The 23212-nt window shown below is 43.1% G+C and overlaps 2 protein-coding genes and 1 long non-coding RNA gene across 4 annotated transcripts in view; 1 reads left to right on the forward strand and 2 right to left on the reverse strand.

Annotated features, from left to right (window-relative positions):
* TMCC3 (transmembrane and coiled-coil domain family 3) overlaps positions 1-1646 on the reverse strand; it is a 102724-nt gene extending 101078 nt beyond the window's left edge. The window contains exon 1 of the mRNA XM_083573460.1: positions 1076-1646. Coding sequence (XP_083429586.1) covers positions 1076-1282 — 207 coding nt within the window. The 5' untranslated portion in view covers positions 1283-1646. The remainder of the gene's footprint in view (positions 1-1075) is intronic.
* A 2126-nt stretch (positions 1647-3772) lies between these two features.
* Positions 3773-15375, forward strand: LOC310743321. Of its 2 annotated transcripts, XR_014538941.1 has the most exons (4): positions 3773-4042; positions 8815-8913; positions 12020-12104; positions 14040-15375. It is a non-coding gene; the product is annotated as an uncharacterized lncRNA (long non-coding RNA). The 2 variants fall into 2 exon arrangements; XR_014538942.1 differs by lacking the exon at positions 14040-15375 and having other exon boundaries at positions 3780-4042; positions 12020-12132.
* Positions 14619-22682, reverse strand: NDUFA12 (NADH:ubiquinone oxidoreductase subunit A12). Its single transcript, XM_083573502.1, has 4 exons — positions 22524-22682; positions 20499-20581; positions 19390-19477; positions 14619-15620 (listed from the first exon to the last, which is right to left on the reverse strand). The coding sequence occupies exons 1-4, from the start codon at positions 22610-22612 to the stop codon at positions 15440-15442; spliced, it is 441 nt and encodes a 146-aa protein (XP_083429628.1). The 5' UTR covers positions 22613-22682; the 3' UTR covers positions 14619-15439.
* Positions 22683-23212: the final 530 nt, after the last annotated feature.

Here is a 23212-nt window from a genome sequence, read left to right on the forward strand (position 1 = left end):
TGCACAACATTCACAGGGTGCATCCTCTGGTCCACACAACTGTCCATGCCCACGCCTGAAACAGGCCAAGTGAGCCACGCACATCCCACAACCCAGGATGCTCTTCTCAAGCAGTGGTATGCACAGGTGGGCAGGGCTCCAGGTCCACTCCATATATGGGCAGCTGGGCATATTTGGATGTGCTGGAGGTGCGTCCATGAGAGCAACACATGCCACACTCCAGCAGTCTAGAAACAAAAACGACACTTTGCACGTCAGTGGGAACCTTGCCCATTGATTTGCCTGAGATTTTGTTTCACGCCCTGAGCAAAAACACAGCCAACATCCAAAATGAGGTGAAGCAGTCAGGTCAGATGGCTCCGAAACAAGACCTTTCGCTAACTGCCTTACCAACAGCCCCCTCACGATAAGAAGGCACATATTTGAAGATAAACATCTGCCTAGGCTAGGGAAAGGTACCACTTGAGGCAGAATTACTGGAAAGCCGCCCCCCCCCCAAAAAAACCCCCAAAGATTCCTCACTGTGAGGAACTGGGAGAGATTTTGGGGAAACTGCGCGCTCTAACGGCCAGATCCCGCAAAAACGCCCAGGAGAGCCGAGCAGCTCCGTCTCGTGCGTGTAATAAATGGTAAAAGGGCGCCGGGTCTCTCTGTCACACAGACACAGCTTTCGTACGACCCACAGAGCCGCTCGCAAGGCTTGGGACACACTGAAATAAAAAGACACCACTAGCCGGCAAGGCACCGGAGAGCCGACGGAAAAGCCCCCTCTGCAATGTACCCTCTCCGGTGTTTCCTCCCTGTCAGGAACGTGTGGCAACCTCCCCATTTTATTTGCCTTGGGGGAACCGCACGGAGCAGGTGGTGGCCCTCCTTTCCTTCCCTGGGTCTCAACCAAACGAGGCTCCCATATGTCGCTGCCCCGAAGCGCGCCAATTCCGAACGCGAAGCCTCGCCGGCGCCCAGAGGGAGGGAGCGAGGGAGCGAGAGGCGCAGCTGCTGCTGCCCGGGATTCCTCTCAGCCTGGGCGCCCCTTCGCGGCTGTGGAGAGAGGAGCGCCGCATCCATGACTTACCTTCCTCAGCATGCTGGGCAAGCAGCGGCTGGGGCTCCTGGCTCCGGCCGGCTCTTCCTCGCCTTCTTCCTCCCGCTCCCCCCTCGGCCATTCAGCGGCGCCTTTCTTGCTGGGCGATTTCGCCAGCCCGAGGAGCGCACATTTCATGCCCGCCGAGGCAGCGGCTCCGATCCCGGAGCCTTCGCCCGCACATGCGTGTGGCAGCATGCACAGGGTCGCTCCCCCGAGAGCCAGGGCTGCCTCGGCTGCTGCGAGCCCAGCGCCGGCTCCTTTGGCTGGAGCGGGGCGGCGGGGCGCTCGCAAAGCAGCCTCCGGCTCGAGCACGCGGCGCAGCGGCAAGCCAACCAGGCGGCAGGGGCAGCAGCTGCTGCTGCTGTTGCTTCTTGCCGGCCTCAGCAAAGCCGAGGAGGGAAGCGGGCGGGGGGGGGGGCTACCTCGCGCTCCCGCTCCCTCCGCCTGTCCTTAGCCTCAGCGCGCGAGCTCTTCCGCGCGCTCGGAAAGGCGCACTCGGAGGTGCCCAAAGGACGCTCGCTCGCTGGCGCGCGCTCCGACGCCGCCGGCTGAGGAGGCTGGAGTGGCCAGGCGCTGCAGGAGCGAGCCGCTTTACAGAACGCGAGGCAGGGGAGGTCCTTAGCTGTGGGGACCACTCAGGGCTCACACGCTCATACACCCCCCAAAAGAAACCAGTTATCCAGTCATTTCTAATAGGGTCAGACTGAGCAGCGTGTGAAGCTCCCTCGTAGCGAGGCAGATAAACCTGGCTAGCCCAGAGTGGTCTTCTTGCTCCCCCCCTTTCCCACTCCTGCTCTGCTGTTTGACGTCCTTTGGCTGGAGCATTAAATGCACGGCTTGGGGCCCTCCTACCGAGCTTTGCCCCCTCCCCTCATTGGCGTCTTAAAAAAAAAAGTGCAGCCCCCCCCCCCCGGAAGGAAAGCTCCTGCAAGCGTGCAATGACACATCTGACACATTCTGGTCACGCTCTGTGAGCTTTTTTTGCAAACTGGAGCGTCGCTTTGGTCATTAGCAGGACAAAATGAATGTTGGCCTCGGTGCAGCGGAAGCTAGGCCTTATTTACGTTACTGCATTTATATCCCACCTTTTGCTCCAAAAAAACCTCAAGGGGAAGTACATGGCTCTCCTCCTCGTTTAATCCCAACAACCCCGTGGGGTAGGTCAAGATGAGCAGCAGTAATTGGCCTCAGGTCACCCAATGAGCTGGGGGGGGGGGAGCTTGAACCCTGGTCTCCCAGGTCCTGATCTGACACTCTAACCACAACACCGCCTATGTTGAAGGACTGTGTAGAGAGCAATAGATGTAGAAAGTGGCAGTAGTTCTTGGGCTGGCATGGAAATGAGGCTGGTCATCACTGCATCCTTCCTCACCTCCTCCCCACTTTTTTTCCCTTTAAAAAACTCATTGGAGCAGCTGTACATGTGAGTAGTTACATAACCATTTTGTTGAGTTGTCCTTAAAACTTGTATTAGCCATTTCTACAACAAAATTGTGCCTTTCCCCAAGTAAATGTGTTTGGTTAGCATCAGGGCAGCAGAAGCAAACTCCTTTTTATTCCTGTAGTGGCACTCCTGACGGTACTACAATTTAAGTGAATTTAAACTGAAATGGGCACATGCTCAGAGTGTTCCACCACCACTCCTCATTCATGCCTGGCAAACAAACCTGTGCGTACTCCTACTTCAGGAGTGTAGGAGCAGTTGTAAGGGCATGGAATAGCAGTGATAGAGAATGGTGTGTGAATGTATGTAGAAAGAAACTGCAGTACTGTACAAAGGCAAAATTTGCATTAGTTGCTCCAGCCACTTTTTTGCCTCTAACTCCACCCACCACTGATACGTGGCCCTTAGAATGTTCCCCACCCAGTTACCCAGTTTCAGTTGCCTCTTGTTACTGGATCTCTATGCTGTTGCAGTAATCACTTAGCTTTTATTTTCAGTTTTTATGTGTTGGTAACCAGCCTGGGTGGTGCTGGAGGAGACTCTTGAGAGTCCCATGGACTGCAAGAAGATCAAACCTATCCATTCTTAAGGAAATCAGCCCTGAGTGCTCACTCGAAGGACAGATCCTGAAGCTGAGACTCCAATACTTTGGCCACCTCATGAGAAGAGAAGACTCCCTGGAAAAGACCCTGATGTTGGGAAAGAAGGAGGGCACAAGGAGAAGGGGACGACAGAGGACGAGATGGCTGGACAGTGTTCTCGAAGCTACCAGCATGAGTTTGACCAAACTGCAGGAGGCAGTGGAAGACAGGAGTGCCTGGCGTGCTCTGGTCCATGGGGTCATGAAGAGTCGGACACAACTAAACAACTAAACAACAACAACATCAACTAGCCTGGGATCACCTCAGATGTGACGAAGGGTGTTCTATAAATGCACTACGTAACTAACTAAATACATCAGGTTTGAGGTCGATGGTTTATTTTTATATGATCATTTATTTCCTGTTCCTAAGAGAAATCAAATGCGTTGTAATTACAGCTATATGCGCTTAAAGGTACATTATGCTATAAATCTACACTTATACTGACAATGTCATTTTATTTTTCTAGTAGAACCACTGTCACCCCGTCCTCTCCCCTAACACCCAACATTGTGTGATGTCAGTACATATTGTGATGTCATCACCTCGCTTTATTTTCTGAATTGATCTGATTGGAGCAAAGGGGCCTTGTTGCCATGACAATGTTGTTGTATTGACGCTCGCAGGAAGGAGAGTGGTTTGAAGTGTGTGGATTGCCCTTATATTTCTGTACTTTTAAAAGCCACATGAAGCTTGGCTGGAGACAACATCATAAGAAATATCTCCATGCTCAAGGCACTTACGGAGAAAATATATTGAGTTTTATTCACATTTATTTATGGAAAGTCAATATGCCAAAAATAGATGCACTCTTACAGTGTGATAATAGAGTGTTCAAGTGTTGTAATGTTCGATGGGGCTTATTATCAGGTAAGTGTGACATGTTTGCAGCCTTAATATACTAAAATACCTTGGTGGTTAAAGGTATAAATATATAAAATTAACATAAAGTTTAATGTTCTAAGGTGAAATGAATCATGAAATTCTAGAAATTAAGAAGGTATGACACTAACAGGGATTTTGGTTTTTCCACATTTCATTAGGTATAGCATATTTTTTAAATAAAAAATTTAAAGCACCAACACAGTTTTATTCACAGTTTGCACCTGGAAGGTAGGGAGACACCCAATGTCAATAAGTAGAGAGTTATCCACATACTTTGGTCACCAGCTCCAATATGTGGGACACTCTTTCCTCAGAGATTCAGCAGGCATCCTCACTTTTGACTTTTAGGCATCTCTTGAATACATTTTTTATGCCAACAAGTCTATGCAGTTAAATGATTAACATCAATTAACTATCCTAGTCACTATATATATATATATATATATATATATATATATATATATATATCCTGGCATCTGGAAAAGAGAGGGAAAGAAAACTGAACTCCCCAGGGTATTGGAAGAGAAGACTGAGCAGACTGGGTCCACCCGGCAAGTGACATAAACCAATAGATATTCAGGAATGTGAAAAGCCTGCAAGGGAAACATATGGGAATGTGTTTTGCTGTGCATGCTAATGAAGAGTCCATTTGCACTAAGCACTCTTAATGAATGACAAGACAGAATCAGGAGGGAGATAGTGGCTACTAGACACCACCCCACAGATTAGTCTTAATCACAATCAAGAAAACCCTCAAAACATTTGCAGGACACTTAGAGCTGATGGATAACTGGTAAAGCAGAATGGCAGACAGGCATTCTAAAGGGTGGTAGAAGGGGTGCACTGAGGCATTTGTGATGAAGGCAGTGAGTGTGGTCAATCCACTTCTTCTACCCTAGTTAACAGTGCTTGCCTGTCTTCATCCAGATAGGAATGAACAGCATGAAAAAGGAGTGGGTGGGTTCTAGATGATTCTTGTCAATGCTATAGACCAGAAAAACATATATGCCTAAAGCTGACTACAAAATGGGGTTTGGGGCACACCATTACAATGGATAGCAGAATTCAAAGCTGGAAAATTTAAAACATTATGACCAATAGAGTCTCACCTTCCAGAAGAGTAGTCCTTTTGGTCTGATGTAAAAATGAAAGATGTCTGGTGGAACCTTCAGTCAAAACTAGCAAACCAGCATACACATTTGTGGGCCAGAGCTCCCTTTGTCAGATGACAGGGTAAAGGTAAAGGGACCCCTGACCATTAGGTCCAGTCGTGACCAGCTCTGGGGTTGCGGCGCTCATTTCGCTTTATTGGCCGAGGGAGCCGGCGTACAGCTTCCAGGTCATGTGGCCAGCATGACTAAGCTGCTTCCGGCGAACCAAAGAAGCGCCGTTTACCTTCCCATCGGTGCGGTACCTATTTATCTACTTGCACTTTGACGTGCTTTCGAGCTGCTAGGTTGGCAGGAGCAGGGACCGAACAACGGGAGCTCAGATGACAGGAGGATTGGCAAATATGTGTTTTACAAAACTGGAAAACACAAAAGAAAGAGGGTGCTGTTTTAAATAAAAGTGAGGCCAGTGCAAGAGACACTGCTACAGAGAGCATGAATGAAAATGAGATACAGGGTGGATCTACACACAGGGGAAAAACACACTATAAATATGTCAGAAATTAAATTGTTGTAACAAAAGAAAAAAATCCTATGGAAAATCACTTAGAATTTTTTTGCTCTCTGGCGCCATCTGGTGTTGCATGTTTATAATGCATTCAAAGCACTGTTTCTTGACTAATGTAGCTACAGTCACAGCATTAGAAGATCCATTCAGGCTCAGTGGGTGCAACCCACCTCTAACAGCTACCTAGTACCCGTTTGCAAAGCAAGATGAATGGAGAATCACTTTTTGTTGTGAGCTACCCCCTTCCCAACTCTACTGAGCCCAAGTGCAATATTGTCAAAATTGCAAATGAATTCCAGTTTCGCGCTTTTGTGTGGATATGTCCCTTTTAAACCTTATTGTGGAAACATAGCAATTTTTACATCTGTTACTGTTACAGAATATCTAGGCCAGTGGTGACTAACCAGTAGTCTTGCAGGCATGGCAGGACTCCAATCCCATCAGCCCCAGCCAACATCACCAAAGGTCAGGAATGATGGGAGTTTTAGTTCAATAACATCTGGAGGGCCACAGAGACACTGCAACCCTGATCTACGTAAATTGAAATGCTCCCCAACTGGTTAATCACAGCTTTCTCAGCAGATTTTATGTACGTTCTTCTTCTCCTTCTCCTCCTTTGTTGTCAATAGATAAGGTGAAGAGTACTTACCAGTATAAAAGGTTAGCCATAAAGCTGCTAATGAAATTGAAGAAAAAGGTGGGAAGTGATTTGGTGTTTTATACATTTTTCTCGCTCAAGTTCATTGTCTGAAAGGGAACAAGGAAACTGCTGTAGCATAGCAACTGTGATGTTAGCAAGCAGTGCAGCGGCATCGTTAGCTGCGATGCTGTTCTTTGTATCTCCAGGCTTTCGTACGGATGACAACACAACATTTGCCTGCAGTTTCCAATCACAGAAGCTTAAACAGAAAATTAAATAGGCCTTATTCACATCAGGGGCTATGTACGCAAGCATAGCTCCTTCCTTCACTATCTCAAATCATTATAATAGCACACATATCAAATTAGTATTTAATGAATTAGTTTCATATTTGTCTGAAGATGGATCTGTGACAATTTAAGCCAACTACGTAACAGAAAATTGCTCTGTAGGAAGTGTCGGATGTTGTTTTACTCTGCTGCCTCAGTGATTGAAGCCACAGCCTGCAAAGCCTTTAGCTAGAACTTTCCCTAAGCCAGTTTGGTAGAGCTGAGTAACTGTGAGTTATCTTAGACAGCATGTGTATCTATTTTTAGGGACCGGGGCAAAACCTCCCCTATTACCTGGGTTTTTAGCCCTTAATTTGAACAGTGTTTAAGTATTTATGACCTCTTTTAGAGGAGCAAAGTCTAAAAGACCTGGTTTTTATTTGCATAGATGTCTGTGTTTGTTTTTAGTTTTTATTTATTTATGGTGTTTAATGTAATTTGTTTAAGTATTTTTATTGCACCTGTAAGTTACATTGAGTCATTTCCATGAGAAAAGTGACTAATAAATATTTATTAATAATAATATGTATGTGTGTATGTATGTAAGTAAGCAAGCTTAAGTATACACTTTTAAAATACTGTTTATATTTCTATGGTCTGTATAAATTCATTATACTGAACTTGTAATCAAAGGTGAGAGATGTAGGGGTAGCTTAGAGCATCTTTCTCCAACCCGGTGCCTTGTAGATGCTAGGGACTGCAGCTCTCCTCAGCCCCAGGCAGCATGCCCAGCCATTAGGGATGAAGGAAGCTGTAATCTAATACATCAGAAAGTTATCAGGTTTAGGAAAGCAGGCTTCTACAGAAATTGGGTTACCAAGTGAAGGAGAAATTCAAGTGGTTTATTCTCCCTCTCTGTCCCCAGTTGCAAAAAAAAAAAAAAAGCCCAGGTCAGGTTAATTTATTCTGCACAACAAGCTGTTAAATGCAGAACTAGAAACTTTCATGTCGTAGAGCAGTGGTTCTCAAAGAGTGTGGCAGGAGAAGATGGCAAGTGTGGCAAGAAGATTCAAGGACAGTCAAATAAATGTTTAAACATTTCATTGTAGTATAGTATAAATGCTCTTATGCATTGTTTTATACTTTTTGGATGCCCCATGGTAATATCATAAAGTAGTTGTGTTCTACGTTATAAATCAAGCACTGCCAGGAGTTGTTTCTTTTTGTTCTCCAATGTATTATCTATTTTAGAGTCTATGATGGCGGTAGCCAGCATGGCACCCTTTAGATGCAGTTGGCCTCCAGTTTCCATCAGTTCCCATCAGCCCCAGCTATCATGGCTAATGGTCATCAAGGGCACCAGATTGACTAACATGGTCTATGAAATGCCCAAGATGATATCTGGAACACTGTGTATTAACTCATTCAGAAGAAGACCCTCTCATCCCTGTGGTACATCTGAGGACTATATGTTTCCTCCTTCTCCCAAACATTAAAAGAGCCTGCTGGATCAGGTAAAACTGATGTCTGTGGGAAACCCCGAAGACAGATCCTGAGAGCAACAGTTCTCTCTCCACACCTGCGATTCGCAGCAACTTGTGGACATGCTGCCTCCATTAACAGATTGGTTAATAGGTCTACTTTTACCTTGAAAACTTTGCAAAGTGTGTTAATAGCTTCCATTTGATTTCCATGCACAAAACTATCTAAGTTCAAATCAGCTGGGAAGTTAGAAAATATGACCAGATAGAAAATATGACAGCAATACAAACCTATCATATTGCACATTCCAGGGACATTTAGAAATTTCACCAATGGGGGAAAAAGAAGATACACAAAGATGAGGGATAGAATACAGGGATTCACTACAAAGCTTGGAATCAAAGAAACGGTAAAAGGTCTTTTGGCAGTAAAATTGTATAGCAACTGTTGCCATACAATGTGCAAGTCACACCAGTAACTAATTAGACCATACTGCTATATTTATGGAAGCTATAGAAGAAGCCATTGTAATGCAGTGAAGCACTTGTTAGATTGATCCAACAGTACTAAATAAAACTGAATTCTCTACTAAACTTTGGCTAAAAACACACACACCCCAAAGCAAATATATGTAGAATAGCAAACAACAGCATGCAGAAATTGAAAACAATCCCCTTTCTCTATTTCAGGTGGTGAAATGTGAAGATACAAGGTATGGACACCAACTCCCTTCAGCCAATGGTCAGGAATGATGGGGGCATTGACCAACAACTTTTGGAGGACCACAGGTTAGCCACCCGTTTCAGCAGGACAAGTGGCAAGCAAGGGAGGATGGGTTAAATTCTGGAACTCATCCTTACTCAAAGTAACGATGGCTTGGCTTGCAAGCAGTGGCAGAGGAAGAGGAGTGCGGGGGGAGCGCACTGCCCCCAGCAGCGTGATCCTGGGGGCTTGCCATCGCGGCTGACCCACCCACCCACCCGCGCTGGGTGTCATGTCCCCGCAGTGTGCCACGCCCCCAGGACGCACACCACGCCCCTGGGACGTGCACCAGCCCCGCCCCCACTTGCTCTCCGCCCCCCAGTGCCGCAGCATGAAGCTCCGCCACTGCTTGCAAGTCACAGGTCACTAACAGAACTGAGGCTGACTTCAGCACTGGAGGAAGTGACTATACTGGGCTGTTGCTTAACCATATTGTCGGAATCAGAGACAATCAGGACCAGGACAACAGCAACTGTTAACAGGTCGATCTCATACAAAGCTAGGGCACCTCAATGAATCCGTAGGTTTCATGCATAGGATTGGGCCTCACTGAAATCTGTGGAAAGTTTAATGGATCCCAGGCAGTTTAACAGATGTTGATTCTAGGCTCCGCAGCTAGACCTATGGAGTCCAGTATGCTATACCAATCACACCCTTGGCTAAGAAGACTCAGCGTTTGCCAAACTCAACACGTTTGGGGAGAACACAGCAACAGGAGGAAGGCAATTTGCAAGTTTCCTTTCCATATATTATTTTCCCCAGTTCTTGACACATTCCTTAAATGATAACCAGGAAGGGAAAGTGTGCAGTAATCTTTGAGAATAGCAGCCATTGCGCCTCTTTGTTTTTAGAACACACTCTAGCTATGAGCATGTGATTAACTAATGCAGAACTGATATTAAGGCATGTGCAACCACATTCCCACATTTACCTTTCAGTCTACCTTCCCCCTTCTATCAGATGCTCTCTGTCATTTACTGCTAGCACTGTACATGAGGTCAGGAGGACAGCTGGCTGGCAGAGTAGTGAATCTCAGTGACAACAAAATGCCACTGATACAGCCCTACTGTTCTGTTATGCAAAATGGAGAACTTGCCTCCTTCTAAGCTTGACTGTGCACAGGACACCCAAATGAGTGGCATTAAAACTATATTTAATCTGAGCTGATGTACTCATGTTCAGATAAATCACGTGGTTAGGTTTTGCTGTCTCTGCCTTTCAGTTTACTCACCTTTGCACTGAGCTCGTACCGCTTGGATTATCCCTTTTATTTTCTAGAACATGTTTTCAACCTTTTCAGACCTGGGACCCACTTTTAGCCCCAAAATGCATTTGGGGCGACACCTCATTCATTTTTTTATGTATTTGCAGAATGGTAATGCTGCTGTTGATATACTTTAGGTCAGCTTTCAACTCAGTAATGGGTCCCAGCCAACCATTTGTAGACCAGTGTTCTAGGAACCAAACTATCCCCGAATCCATTCATTGCCTTTGTCTGGAAACTCAGTTGAACAAATAGTGATCTACAAAATATGACAGCTGAATATGACAGCATATGACAGCTAAAATTCCATGTGGTAGAGCCTTCATTTGTCTGAAGGTAATCATCCTTAAAATTCAACGAGTCAAAAAGAAATTAAGCATCATTAACTCAAAATAGATGGTGCTTTCCTTGTGCCCTACTTAGCTGCAGCTAACTACACGATGATTCAGTATTCCTTTAACCAAGGTCTAATTCATTCGCTCTATATATTTATGACATGATTGCTCACCAGGCTGAGCATACTATAGTGAACACCTTTGCATTTTGAGAGTCAATAGGAGCTACTGGTGCTGTGATGACTATGAATTTGAAAGATCAAAACACAGCTTACAGTGCAATCCTAACTATAGCTACTCAGGATTCAGGTAGGTAGCCATGTTGGTCTGATGCAGTCGAATTAAAAAATAGTCCAGTAGCACCTTAGAGACCAACTAAGTTTGTTCTGGGCATAAGATTTTGTGGGCATGCACACTTCTTCAGATGCCATATCTGAAGAAGTGTGCATGCACACGAAAGCTTATACCCAGAACAAATTTAGTTGGTCTCTAAGGTGCTACAGGACTATTTTTAAATTATAGCTACTCAAGAGTCCCACTGAATTCAATCAGACTTACTTCTAGACATGGTTAGGATTGCGCTGTCAGTCAGGAACTGAATGGATGAACCCCCCAAAAGGCCAGTATCATGGCAATTAATTCTGCTTCTGACAAGTGGATTGATTGGCTTCTGCCTGTCAGTTTGTCACAAAGTCCCAGCTGTCTGAAGCCGCTTAATGTTGACTCTTTTACAAGTTGAATATAAGTTGAAATTTGAGGGCATTGATTCCCGCCCCCGCAATATATCTTTTCCCTGTCCTGTATCACAGTGAGAAAAAGCTGCATTTGGTGGTGGTGGTGGGGAAACTAAATAAACTGATTTAGCCTGCATTTGCTAAACCAGCATCATTGCAATCCTTTTGTTCTCCAGTCATCTTCTATAGAACCTTTAGAAGACATCTGAAGGCAGCCCCGTATAGGGAAGCTTTTTAATGTGTAATGCCTTACTATGTTTTTATATGGGTTGCAAACCACCCAGTGGCTGGGGCAATCCAGTCGGCTGGGCGGGGTACGAATTAGAATAACAATAATAATATCATCATCATTATTCTGCTCACTCCCGCCTACAGAAAGAATTATTGGATATGCAAGTCAGGTAACTTATGTGTGACAGATTGAAAAAGTAAAAAATAAAATATTATTTGCAATAAAAAGCAGGCTCAAGCAGAACCAAGTAAGACTGCCTGTGGAAGGAACCACAGACACTTGTATTGCTTTTGCTGGCTAAAGCTAAGCAGATCTGCGTGCAGTTAGTACTTAGACAAGTAGCTGGCCAGGAGCTCTTTTTCACTTTGAGTCTCATTATGGAACGAAAAACTCGATATAATAAATTACATGTATGTCTCTTTGACAAAGCAAATATTTTCAGAAGGTTAAAGTGTGACTACAAGGAACAAGTGAGGTTTACTTGTGTTAGCAAGATTCTGCCATGTTTTAGGGCCCGTGTGAAAAGCAAGCAGTGGCCCCAGAATTAAAGTTTGTGATTTATTACAGGAATCAATCAAAAATGACTTCAGTATGCTTTGAACTACAGACTATGGATTAACATTCAAGACTAGAAGATTGAAAAACCGAATAGGTAATAAACTAGGAGTTATTTGGATGGACCCAGGACTAAGTCTCTATTTAATAATGGTCACTTACCTCAAAGCTGATGATATGGGAATCTCCTCACAGAATCCTATGGGCACATTTCTCCCATTTTCTATAGAACTGTTTTCTGAAACCATAATCAGCAACTGAGAATTGTTTTTCAGTACAAGAAGTGACTTATGAGCACTTAACTCCATTGCATGCACATACCTCCTGAATGTCAGAATGGGTGTGACAGGGAAGGAGGTACAGAAGGCCAAGGTATGAAGACTTTGGAAGCAAGTGTCATACTGCTGGTACTTTGGGCTCCCGTTCAAGAGAGAAGAATATAGATGTTGAAAGTGAGGGATGAGCTAAAAGCAGAAATAGGGCTCTGCCTTCAAGTGAACAAGGGCTTCATCCTGGAAAAGGTTTTCACTGCATCTACTTATTATGAGCGCATTACTCAATAAAGTAATAAGACATTAAAGGACAGTTAACACACACATACCCTGTTTCTGTTCCGCTCTATTGCCTAAGTATTCTGCTGTTCTGGGCAAACAGATGCAGAATCGTTCATACCTGGTTTATGGTGCTTAATTATATAGTGTGATTAAATGCAAATTGTGTGCAATAAATAAAGGAACATTTGGACAGAGAAAAATAAACCGTTGTTCAGTACCGCAGTGTCAGTACAGATGCACAGAAAAATGGTAAAACCTTAAACTGTAGAACAGCCCATAAAAAGGATGGATTACTGGAACTCTTAAGCCTAGTGTGAAAAATCACTTGGGCTCCAAAGAATGTAAGTTATAGGGCAACACAAAAAATACAGAATTTAAAAAATGTATTTAAGTGAACATTTGGGCATGCATGCACTTCCATCCAATTAACTGTCCAACTAGAGAACTGGTTGTACGCAGAAGGCAAGTCAAAGTATGGAGAAAAAGTTGCAAACAGATCAGGACCATTTCAGTCATTACAGATCACTGTGGATTGGACACATAAGAATTAGATGTGAAAACAGTTTTGAGTTCCCATTAGATGACTCATCAGGCTTAGTGGGAAAAGATACTCGGCTTTAAATGACTTTAAATGTTGTCTCTCCCACCCCTGGCTTCATGCCTTTTTACTGTTCCCTGCATGCCTCCCACCTCTCTTTCATCTGCTGCCATTCCTGACACTATTTACAGAAAAAGATATCATTTCTTAGATGTGTGGAAAGAAATAGCATACTTAATATTTTAAATATTAATTATGCCATCCAGAGATCTTCTTTTGGTAGCTTCTGTTGGGGGGGAAACATGAGCGCTGCTTAACTTTTATAAGGTTTTGAGCCTGTAAGGCAACTTTACATCATCATCTCATTAGAAATGTACCATAGTAGCGAGGTGTGAAAAATGGAAAGCAGGAAAAACTACTTATGAATTCAGTCGAGGGCCTTAGGCAAGTCAGTTCTCTCCGCTAAAGTATCAGGATAGTAATGTCCTGGTTGACATGGAAGTGCCAAGGATTACTGAGATAATGTATAATAATATCCTAAGAGTGCTAGAAAATCATTATTGGTTGGATACAGATCTGTAATGAGCAGAGTTCTGCTGAGAGTGGAGAAAGGGAGGTCTTTTTCACCTGTTTCTCCCTCCCCTGCAAAGCTTCTGTAGAATGTTTTGGTCATATCATGGGCAAAATCCTCCCCTTCTTCCTGCAGGGATCCTCTGCTAGATTCCAAATCCTTCTATTCACAGATGGAGCACATTTGGATCCAGCCCTATATAAAAAAGGAATATATTTTTTCATTTACTTTTTATGCTGGTTCAGTTACAAAGATGTCCAGGCATTTTTTTCTTCTGTTTGGAGGAAAGCTGCATATCTGCTCTCACTTTATGAGATATTCTCTCTTATATGGTGTTCTCTCTTCATGGGATAAAGACCTCCCCTGCAGTGGAGAAATGTGAATATAGCCAAGAATTGCCTGTGAACTGGAACCACAAGATACGTTTCATCAGTTGCTGATGCCCAAGTAAGCTTGCCTTTGAAATCCAAAGGTATTGCAGCTGTTTGGCAAGGCCACCATTCCATATTTTCCTGCATTTTGAAATGTGTTCCTTGCCTCCTAGCACCACTTTCAGTCTATTCTTTCACCTGGATGACATGAGTTTGTGTTGAAATGTTCCTATGATTTAGCAGTAGACTCCTTGGGTTTTCCAATGAAAACTTCATACTAGCTGTGTGATATCATCAGCACCTTAAATTACAGTAGGAGCAGTTCAAAATACTCCAGAGAGTAATTTGCAGCAGGAAAGCTTTAAATAGACCTGAACTAAGTGTAGGGATAATTGCTAGTATGTACACACCTAAATAGAGAGAAGCTGTGGAGCATCGCACTGAAAACTGAACACGATGGATGTAGGACTGAGTATACTTTTTTTGAGTTCAAAAGTTTAGTACTGAATTTTAAAGGCCTGAATAAAATTACTGAATTTTAAAGGGAGCTCATGTAAGGTAAGATTCAAGGCACACCTGATTTTTAGCTTAGTTTATTAGCCACTATGGTACACCCTGGCAAAGGCCAATCATTACACTGGTCAATTTTGATGCAAAAACTACCCCAGGTTGTAAGTGGGCTATGACAGTAGCACATGCCTAAAACTTACCAGCTTCACTAACACATGCATAAGAAAAGCTGATTGCTCATAAATTTGGCAGTTTCTTCTTTTTTGGCTCTCAAAGGACATGAATAATTTGCAGCAGTTCTCAATACTCTGCACTGCATTTTTATCACAGTATGAAACATTCATATGTTCCTAAGATCATCCTATCAATGATATATGGTAAGAAGCCATAGTAACAGCTTTTTTTCACTCTCTTTATTCAGAAATAAAACTTGCATGTTCCAAATAATGAGAGGATAATCATGGAGCATTACTATCCATACTAACGTAAGTTAGATAAAATAATGTGGCGGGGGACTGTGGATGGTTTAATAAACTTCTGCAGAACATAATCAGAGTGCTAGCTGTGTTAATACGTAGAAGGTCATCAAATATTGGCATAAGTTGTTGCATCTGTTGAAGTGGACTTTTATCAAGAAAAGCTTATGCCATAGTACATTTTCTGGTCTTAAAGATGCAGACTCTTGCTTCTACAAAAAGGTATTTCATACACAACTGCTGTCTGACAGATTATTGCATTTTCTGCCATCTGCTACTCACTAGTTCTCTTCTCATCAATATTTCTGATTTCAGAAGGTTTCTGATCAAATACTTTTATTTTAAAAACTGAAGAAAGCTACAGTTCACATTGTAGGTCTAATGCTTCGCAGATCACCATATTCCTTTCTTTTCACTTGCTAGGTGTAGAAGGTGGGACCCACTCTTGTATCTTCTTACGGGTGGTAGAAAATGGTACATACTGTCTAGGAGTACCACTTAAATTCATTTTATGATTCTCCCAAATGAATTTACGAGGCACTGGAGGGTGTGTAGTTGGAGGGTCTTCTGTCATACAGTGCAGCCAACGATGCCTTAAAGGGGGAAAAACACACACACACAAACACACAACTGATAAATATGTTGTCCTAGCCCCTGAAGCATATATGCACAGAGTTTCAAAAGCAAGCCATGTTTGATGGACAAAAGTTACACTGCATGAACCATTCTGAACAGTTACATTTTAAGAAGTTTAATCATGCAGATTCTGTTAGATTTATTGTTTGCAGAAGCATGTTTCCTAACTTTTAAAGATGTTTATTTTATTTTTAATTGTATTATTTTATCACTGACGTGTTTGCTGCCCTTGACTCCTTTGGGAAGAAGAGTGGGACATTAATAAATAAATATGCCAGAAAATGATATATTTAGTATCAGAAAATTAGTACTACAGACAAGTAGATGTCGCAAAAAAGAGTGTTGCCCCAATGGAACACACGTCATGGGCACACAAAAGGGCGATCCAGGAGGTGCTCCTATGTGGGTGGTCCTTCTTGTTGGACTATACAAGTAGTACCAAAAAGGTAGCTATCATCAACTACAATTGGGTAATTGCTGCTGTTGCTGCTGGTATCTGAAGCCAAGCTCTCACTACCTCCCTTTCCAAACAGTGTATGGGTACTATCAAAAGCTGGCAGCATTATGCATCCTACTGAATGCAGTGGAGTTACAATAGGACTCTCTGTGAGTACTTCCTTACACAGCATTACTTGCAATAATGCTCTTTTGGAGGCAATCAGTTTCCTAGATTCATTTCAACTGCGGTTTAGGTCTGGTTTTGGCACAGAAACTGCTTTGATGACCCTGTATGATGCCCTTTGTTGGGGGGGGGGAGAGAGAGGGTAATGTGTCCCTGTTAATTCTCCTTGACCTCTCAGTGGCTTTCGATACCATCTAACATGGTAGCTTTCTGGAATGGCTGTCTGAGTTGTGGGTGGGTGGCACTGCTTTCTGGTAGTTCTGGTCCTACCTGAATGGTCATTTTACAAGGGTGATGCTGGGGGAGTTTTGTTTGACCCCATGGAGCCTTCACTGCAGGGTTCCTCAGGGTTCAGTGTTATCCCCCATACTGTTTAACATCTACATGAAACCACTGAGTGAAAAATCTGAAGTTTTGGAGTACAGTGTAAGCAATATGCTGATGGCACCCAGCTCTACTTCCCCTTTACATCTGCAGGTGTGGCAGTGGATATGCTGGACTGATGTCTTGCCTCAGTAATGGATAAAATGAGAGCCAATAAAATGAAGCTCAATACAGAGATGACTGGTGCATTGTACGTGGGTGGTTCCCTAGACCAGATGGATAGTGGCTGGCCTGCTCTTGATGTGATTACACTACCACTGAAGGAACAGGTATGCAGCTTGGGGGCTACTTCTGAATCCACTGCTGTTGCTTGAGGCTCAGGTGGCCTCAGTGGCACAGAGTACCTTCCATCAGGTTTGGCTGGTAGCCGAGCTGTGCCCCTATCTGGACAGCCTAACTTCTGTTGTCTATGCTCTGGTAACCTCCAGGTTACATTACTACCTTGCCTTATACGCGGGGCTGCATCTGAAGGCAGTTCAGTGAGAAACTGCAGTGACTGCAGAATTCAGCAGCCAGGTTGCTCACCAGGGCAAACGGCTCAGGACCGCAATACCTCAAGGAATGCCTCTACCCACACGAACCATCCCAGATCCTGTGATCATCATCTGAGACGCTTCTTCATGTGCCTTCCCACACAAGGGATCCGGAGGGCAGCATCACAAGAATGGGCCTTTTCTGTGGTAGCTCCCTGCTTGTGGAATGTTCTCCCCAGGGAGGCTTTTTGCTGCCTTCATTAGATATCTTTAGACACCAAGCAAAACATTCCTCTTCTCCACAGCCTTTGGGCTGGTTAAACAATCATTAAAATGTGTTGGGGAATTGTTTTATTGCTTTGTTTCTATTATGTATGTATGTTGTGGTTTTATACTGTAACCCATCTCGTGTACTTCAGGTGAAGTTCACCTGTAGTAGTAATAATAATAATAATTATTATTATTATTATTATTATTTCACATAAATCCTATATGAAGAAATAAACCATTAAAAATGATCCAACAGGTTTCAAGAGCTATAAAAGGCTGCATATAATCTCTCATGCACATTTTACATTATTATTATTTGGCTACCTGCAACTCAGGAGTACACTATCACTATGCACACAACCTCCTTACCATTCACTGACACCTCTAGAAGTAAGCATCATATTTCCCCATACATCCTCATAGCGTACACAGAGTGAAATAATTGTAAGACTGGACCCATCTGTTCGATAAATGACTTTTTCCCATAGTAAGTGACCCAACAGTAACAAGTATAGCAAGATTAGTGCATACTGTGAGAATGTTGTTGGCACTGGGCAACTAATTCAAGTAGTCACTAAAATAATATTTAGATCAATTGTTTTGAGTGCTGCAAATATCTGACGAGTTAAAAAATGCAACTTCCTGAAAACACATTTTCAGTAAGCTTACAATTGTGTTAATTGGGGTGGAAATGACAGAGGAACTCAGCTGTCACTAAAACCAGGACAGGTACAGTATGTTTGTTTCTCACTGTTCAACCATCTTGACAAGGTTACTTGTGACCATACTAGATCTCTACATGTGGACTGACCCCTCTTCCCCACCGTCAATGCAAATAAAAGATAATTCATTCGGAATGTGAACATCCAACTTCACAACTATACACAGAATATACCGTATTGGCTCGAATATAAGCTGCACCTTTAAAATTCAAGGGGAAGAAAGAAAAAAAGACAATACCTGACTATAAGCCGCTCCCTTAAAATTGGGTTACGAGCTGAAATTCGCTGCGGTTGGTAGAATTGTAACTCCGAGCCAATTTAAGCCTTTGAACTTGCAAGCCCGCAAAAGTTACCGTACAATTGCTAAAATCACAAGTTGGTATTCAATTGCTACAATTCCGCAGGCACTCACACCCGTAAATAGCAAATCAACAGTCTCAAGCTCGCAAATCAGCAATAAAACATTTTTTTACTGTATGTCTGTTTCAGCAGCAATATCATAAAAGCCAATTTTTCTAAGGTCGCGAATTTAAGGCGCACTTTAACTTTTCACGGTCAGAATTTGGAAAAAAAGTGTGGCTTATATTTGGGCCAATATGGTACTTTCAGTAAGATTGTTTTTTCTAAAAACCAAATGTCTTTTAAATGTCACTTCACAACTCTACTTATTCCAGCAAGACTGTTCCAGAGAAAGTGGTATGGAGACTGATACTAACAGGCACAATTCAAAAACTGCCATGACCAGCAGTCTATGCCTAGTAGGGCTTTGATCGTACAATTCTTGAGCATCACCATAGTGAAACATTAAATTAGGTAGTACTGCAAGAGGGGTGACCTAGAGACTAGCGATGACCAACCTGTGGTCTGCCAGATGGTGCTGAACTACAACCACCATCTTCCCTGGCTACAGACAGGCTGGCTAAGGCTGATGGGAGTTTAGACTCCAAAAGCAACTACACATCAGCCACCCCTCATCTAAGCACATCTTCAGTTTTCAGGCAGAAAGCATGCATTTACCATAATGTCCCTTTCAAACAGAAGAGTGGTGCCTGATCTATGCTCTATCCTGGAACTGGTGAAGTACTTTTGCTGGCAGAAGATTAGGGGATGATGTGCCGTTAAGAGGATTAAATTTTCATTTCCTTGCTTTTGCGTGTCAGCCTCAGATAAGTTGGTTCGTTTTGAGGTTAACTGTTTCACAAGGTTAATACAACATATAATCACAGAAATGCATGCAGTAAACTAGCTGGTTTACCATTCAGGGGGCACCATGCTTCCATCCATTTCCCAGAATGTGTTCTTGCCATTCATTTCATTAGTATATATAACCCACCTATGGCGACCTTAAATAGGAAGATAAGTAAACATTTACAAATTATATTCAACTAAACCAAGAAGTGAAGCATAGATTTATGAAATTTTATTAGTTATAAAAAGGCTGTACTCACTCACCACCACCCCACACACAATTCAAATTTTGTGAAGTTAAAATTCTGTGCTCACATTTAATTATTGTGCCTGCAAGATTCTCACATTTAACAAATACACTTTTGGGAAAGGACTGGTTTGGCAGAAGGCATGGAAGGAGTAAACCGAGGGAGTAAGGCTTTGTTGATAAGAATCCACATTGGGACCACCTCACATATATGTTTTTTCCCTACACAATGTAGGATGATGAAGTGTCTATGTGGTCACTTGTGAAGAGCTTAGTTTACTAAAAACATGTAGACCGGAAAGGTGACGAGTATATGGTCTGAAGGAAACCGAAATTATCTAATACATTTGCATCTAACAAGTTACTGGGTTATTTCCCACATCAAAATTATTTTTGTGAAGGAAAAAGGTCACACATGAAGGGACCTCAGAGAGACAAGCAGCATATGTGGGAGAGTGCACATTAATTTCCATTAATGTAATGTTTAATAAAAACCCTCAAAATAACCCAATTACTAAACCCTCAAAGTAACCCAATGACACTGCAGCCTCTCTTCCTTGCAATTCGGATTAGTTTTAGCAATCCAAGTATTGAGACTGGAAAGGGGGTCTTAATATTAAAAATAATGAGTCTGCAAAGATAGTGATATCAAAAAGATGACCCTCACTACTACTCCCTGAACACCATCTGCTTTCTCTGTTTCTTCACATCTGTGTACCAGTGCAAAAAGATGCTATATTTACAAGCAGGAGCATAAATCCAAGTTCCTGTTGTGACAACACCTCACTAGGACTTCTTACTGTTATATCCTCCTACTTGACACCAACAATTACTTAGAGCTGACTAAATTGTAATCACACTGAAGAAGTGTAAATTAGCCTAGCCTTTTCAGAAGATTAAATTCAAATTACTGAAGTATATCCACTTACCAAAAAAATATCTTTTGTCTTCATAGTATTTGTTTCCATATTTATCAACACCTACTAGTGCGCCGGTCTTCAGTTCATTGACCCTGCAGGTTTCCAAAAACAGAAGTAGTAAAATTACCCAATACTGAACACATTTAAGTATGAGGAGCTGTTGTTGCTCCATGGTGGAGCACTTTGAATGCAGAAGATCACATATTCAATCCTTGCCATTGCTAGGTAGGGTTGGGACGTACCATTGAGCTAGATGGCCCAATGGTCTCACTTTGTGGAAGGCAACTTTAGAAATTCTGTTCAGTTGTCAGTGGTCCTAGAAGTCAAGGGACCAGAAGCAATCTCAGCTTCAACTCTGATTACTAAAACTGAAAAGACAGTCATTTTGCACCTAATGAGCATGAATTATTGCATAACGTGCTTCTTGAACAATTGTATATGGCCAGTGATAGAAATTCCCCAGGAGTACAGAATAAATAAAATGGGATGGGTACATAAGGATGCATGCAAACCCAAACCCAATGTCCCTGGGCTGGTCTTCAGATCAGTGTAAAGGAATGAAGAGGCTTTTTAAGTGTGTGTACTTGAATGCCCTTAGAAATGCTCCCCACAACTGGAAACCCTGATAATCTAAGGTTCCCACTCACTGGAAGAGTTTCTATGTGTGATCAACCAAAGGTGATTAAAACCCCTTTTCAAGCTTTATTGCTAACTTTGCAGAGCTCTGAATGTAAGACTTGTGTGCATGCTTCCCTGCCCGCCCCAATTACTAATCACCTTAGGACAATGTTATAATTTCCAGAAAGGCAGCAGTGTTAATCTGTTGCAGCAAAAACATTGAAGAATTTTTTGGAACCTTGAAAACCAACAAATTTATTATGGTATAAGCATTCGTGAACTACAGCATGGGCTTAGCCAGGATTTTTGTTAGGGGGGCAGGCCTTTTGTTGGGGGGGCAGAACCTCTGTTAGCTATGTAATCTTATTTATTTTTATTGATTTAGGGGGGCAGCTCCCCCTCCCTGCCCCCCGTCTACACCCACGGACTACAGTCTGCTTCATAAAATGCACCTGACTGACTGTAATCTGAGAAAGCGAATGCTATAAAACTCTTGTAGGAATATATACAAAATTAAGAAAACGAATTATAAAAAGTTATGCATGGAATCCTGCAAGCTTTTTCTATGTTTGTATAAATTACTTGTATAATTGAACTTTTCTGTGGCTGTTTTACTCTTGTTGTCTCCACAAGCATGATAGACTAAGAATTATAACCAGCAGTTTCTTTATTCCTTTAATGTACTGTTATGCATGCAGTTTTAAAAAAATGTTCTGGAATTTTAACTTTATTTAAAAATTAAAGCCTATGACAGAAAGAGAGAGCCAAGATGTTCTGCCTCACAGGGTAGTAGTGGTAGGGAAGGGGGAAATGGAGCAAGATAAATATCCCCAACTTTTCGGCTTAAAAACTGCCCAGCAAGACATCTGCAGAATTTCTACAAGTTCACTGACTGGATGCAGGGCATTTTCCCCACCAAGGACCACTTCATTGGTTTAGTGAAAAAAGAAAAGAAAAGAAAAGAAAAACACAGCTCTGCCGAGTTAAGCAGGACTTACTGCTAGGAATACTAAAGACAACCGTAGGATGTACTGAACTCAAGTGTCAAAACATCCCGGAAAAATAAAGTCCGCTTTGTTATCTAGCCAATAACAAGCTTTCCAATCCGGACAGCCCTCCTTTCCCTTTCCCGAAACGACTGGGAGGCGCAAGCCTTGAAATGACCCCGCTTCAGAAAAGGTCTCCCAACTGGTCCACCTTGATCCCCTCGACGGAGTTTGGGCTGCCTGCTCGTCTCTGGGGATCCGGGAAGGTCTAGAGAAGCGGAGGAGACCCATTTCCACGCCAACCAGAGACAGCGACCTCCTGCTCCTCCTGCCCATTACCAAGGTGACCCTCGAGCGCAAGCAGCCGCTCCTCTCCCAGCCTGCCCTCACAAGCCGACGCGCACGGCGGAGGGGCCGAGCCATTCTTTACCTCAGCAGCTGAAACACGGCCCCGCGAATGCCGCCGTGACCCCCGAGCTGCTGCAGCGCCCTCCTCATCACCTGCACGTACTCCGCCATCTTCCCGGAGGCCCAGAGACGCCCGGCGCCTCCTTCGCTCCGCCGCAGGACGGCGTCTGCGCAGCCGCGGCAGGAGGCTCCTCCTCCTTTGACTCCAGTTCCAGTGAAGCAGATGCAACTAGCGAAGGAAGAGGCGGGCGGCGGGGAGAGCCTGGAGCCCCGCAGGTGGGAAGGAGGCGGCCCTTTCTTGCTCTCAGGGAATTCATCGCCGGTACGTTGTGCTTACTGAGAAGTGCATCCTATGGGAATGGCTCCCAGGCAGTGCCGGATTTACGTATAAGCTAAACAAACTATATAGCTTAGGGCTCCACTCTCTCGCCCCCCCCCCCAATTATGAGTCTTTGTAAATTGAGTTTCTCAAGGAACCTTTGTTATTGCCAAATGCCAATGTGTTTGCATTATTAAGTTTGTTATGAATAAAAAATCATTTTAAGTTAGAGCTTAATAATTATTTCACTGTTGATATACTTCTTAATTGTATTTCAGTTCAACAATAACTTTGATAAAATACATATTTTGTTATGTGCAAATAGCTTTAGATACCTCTTAGGGCCATAAATTACCATATAGCATATATTCAACACAAAAAACAGCAACAAT

The sequence above is a fragment of the Podarcis filfolensis genome, assembly GCF_964270895.1.
Source record: "Podarcis filfolensis genome assembly, chromosome: 10".
In the NCBI taxonomy this organism is placed as follows: Eukaryota; Metazoa; Chordata; class Lepidosauria; order Squamata; family Lacertidae; genus Podarcis; species Podarcis filfolensis.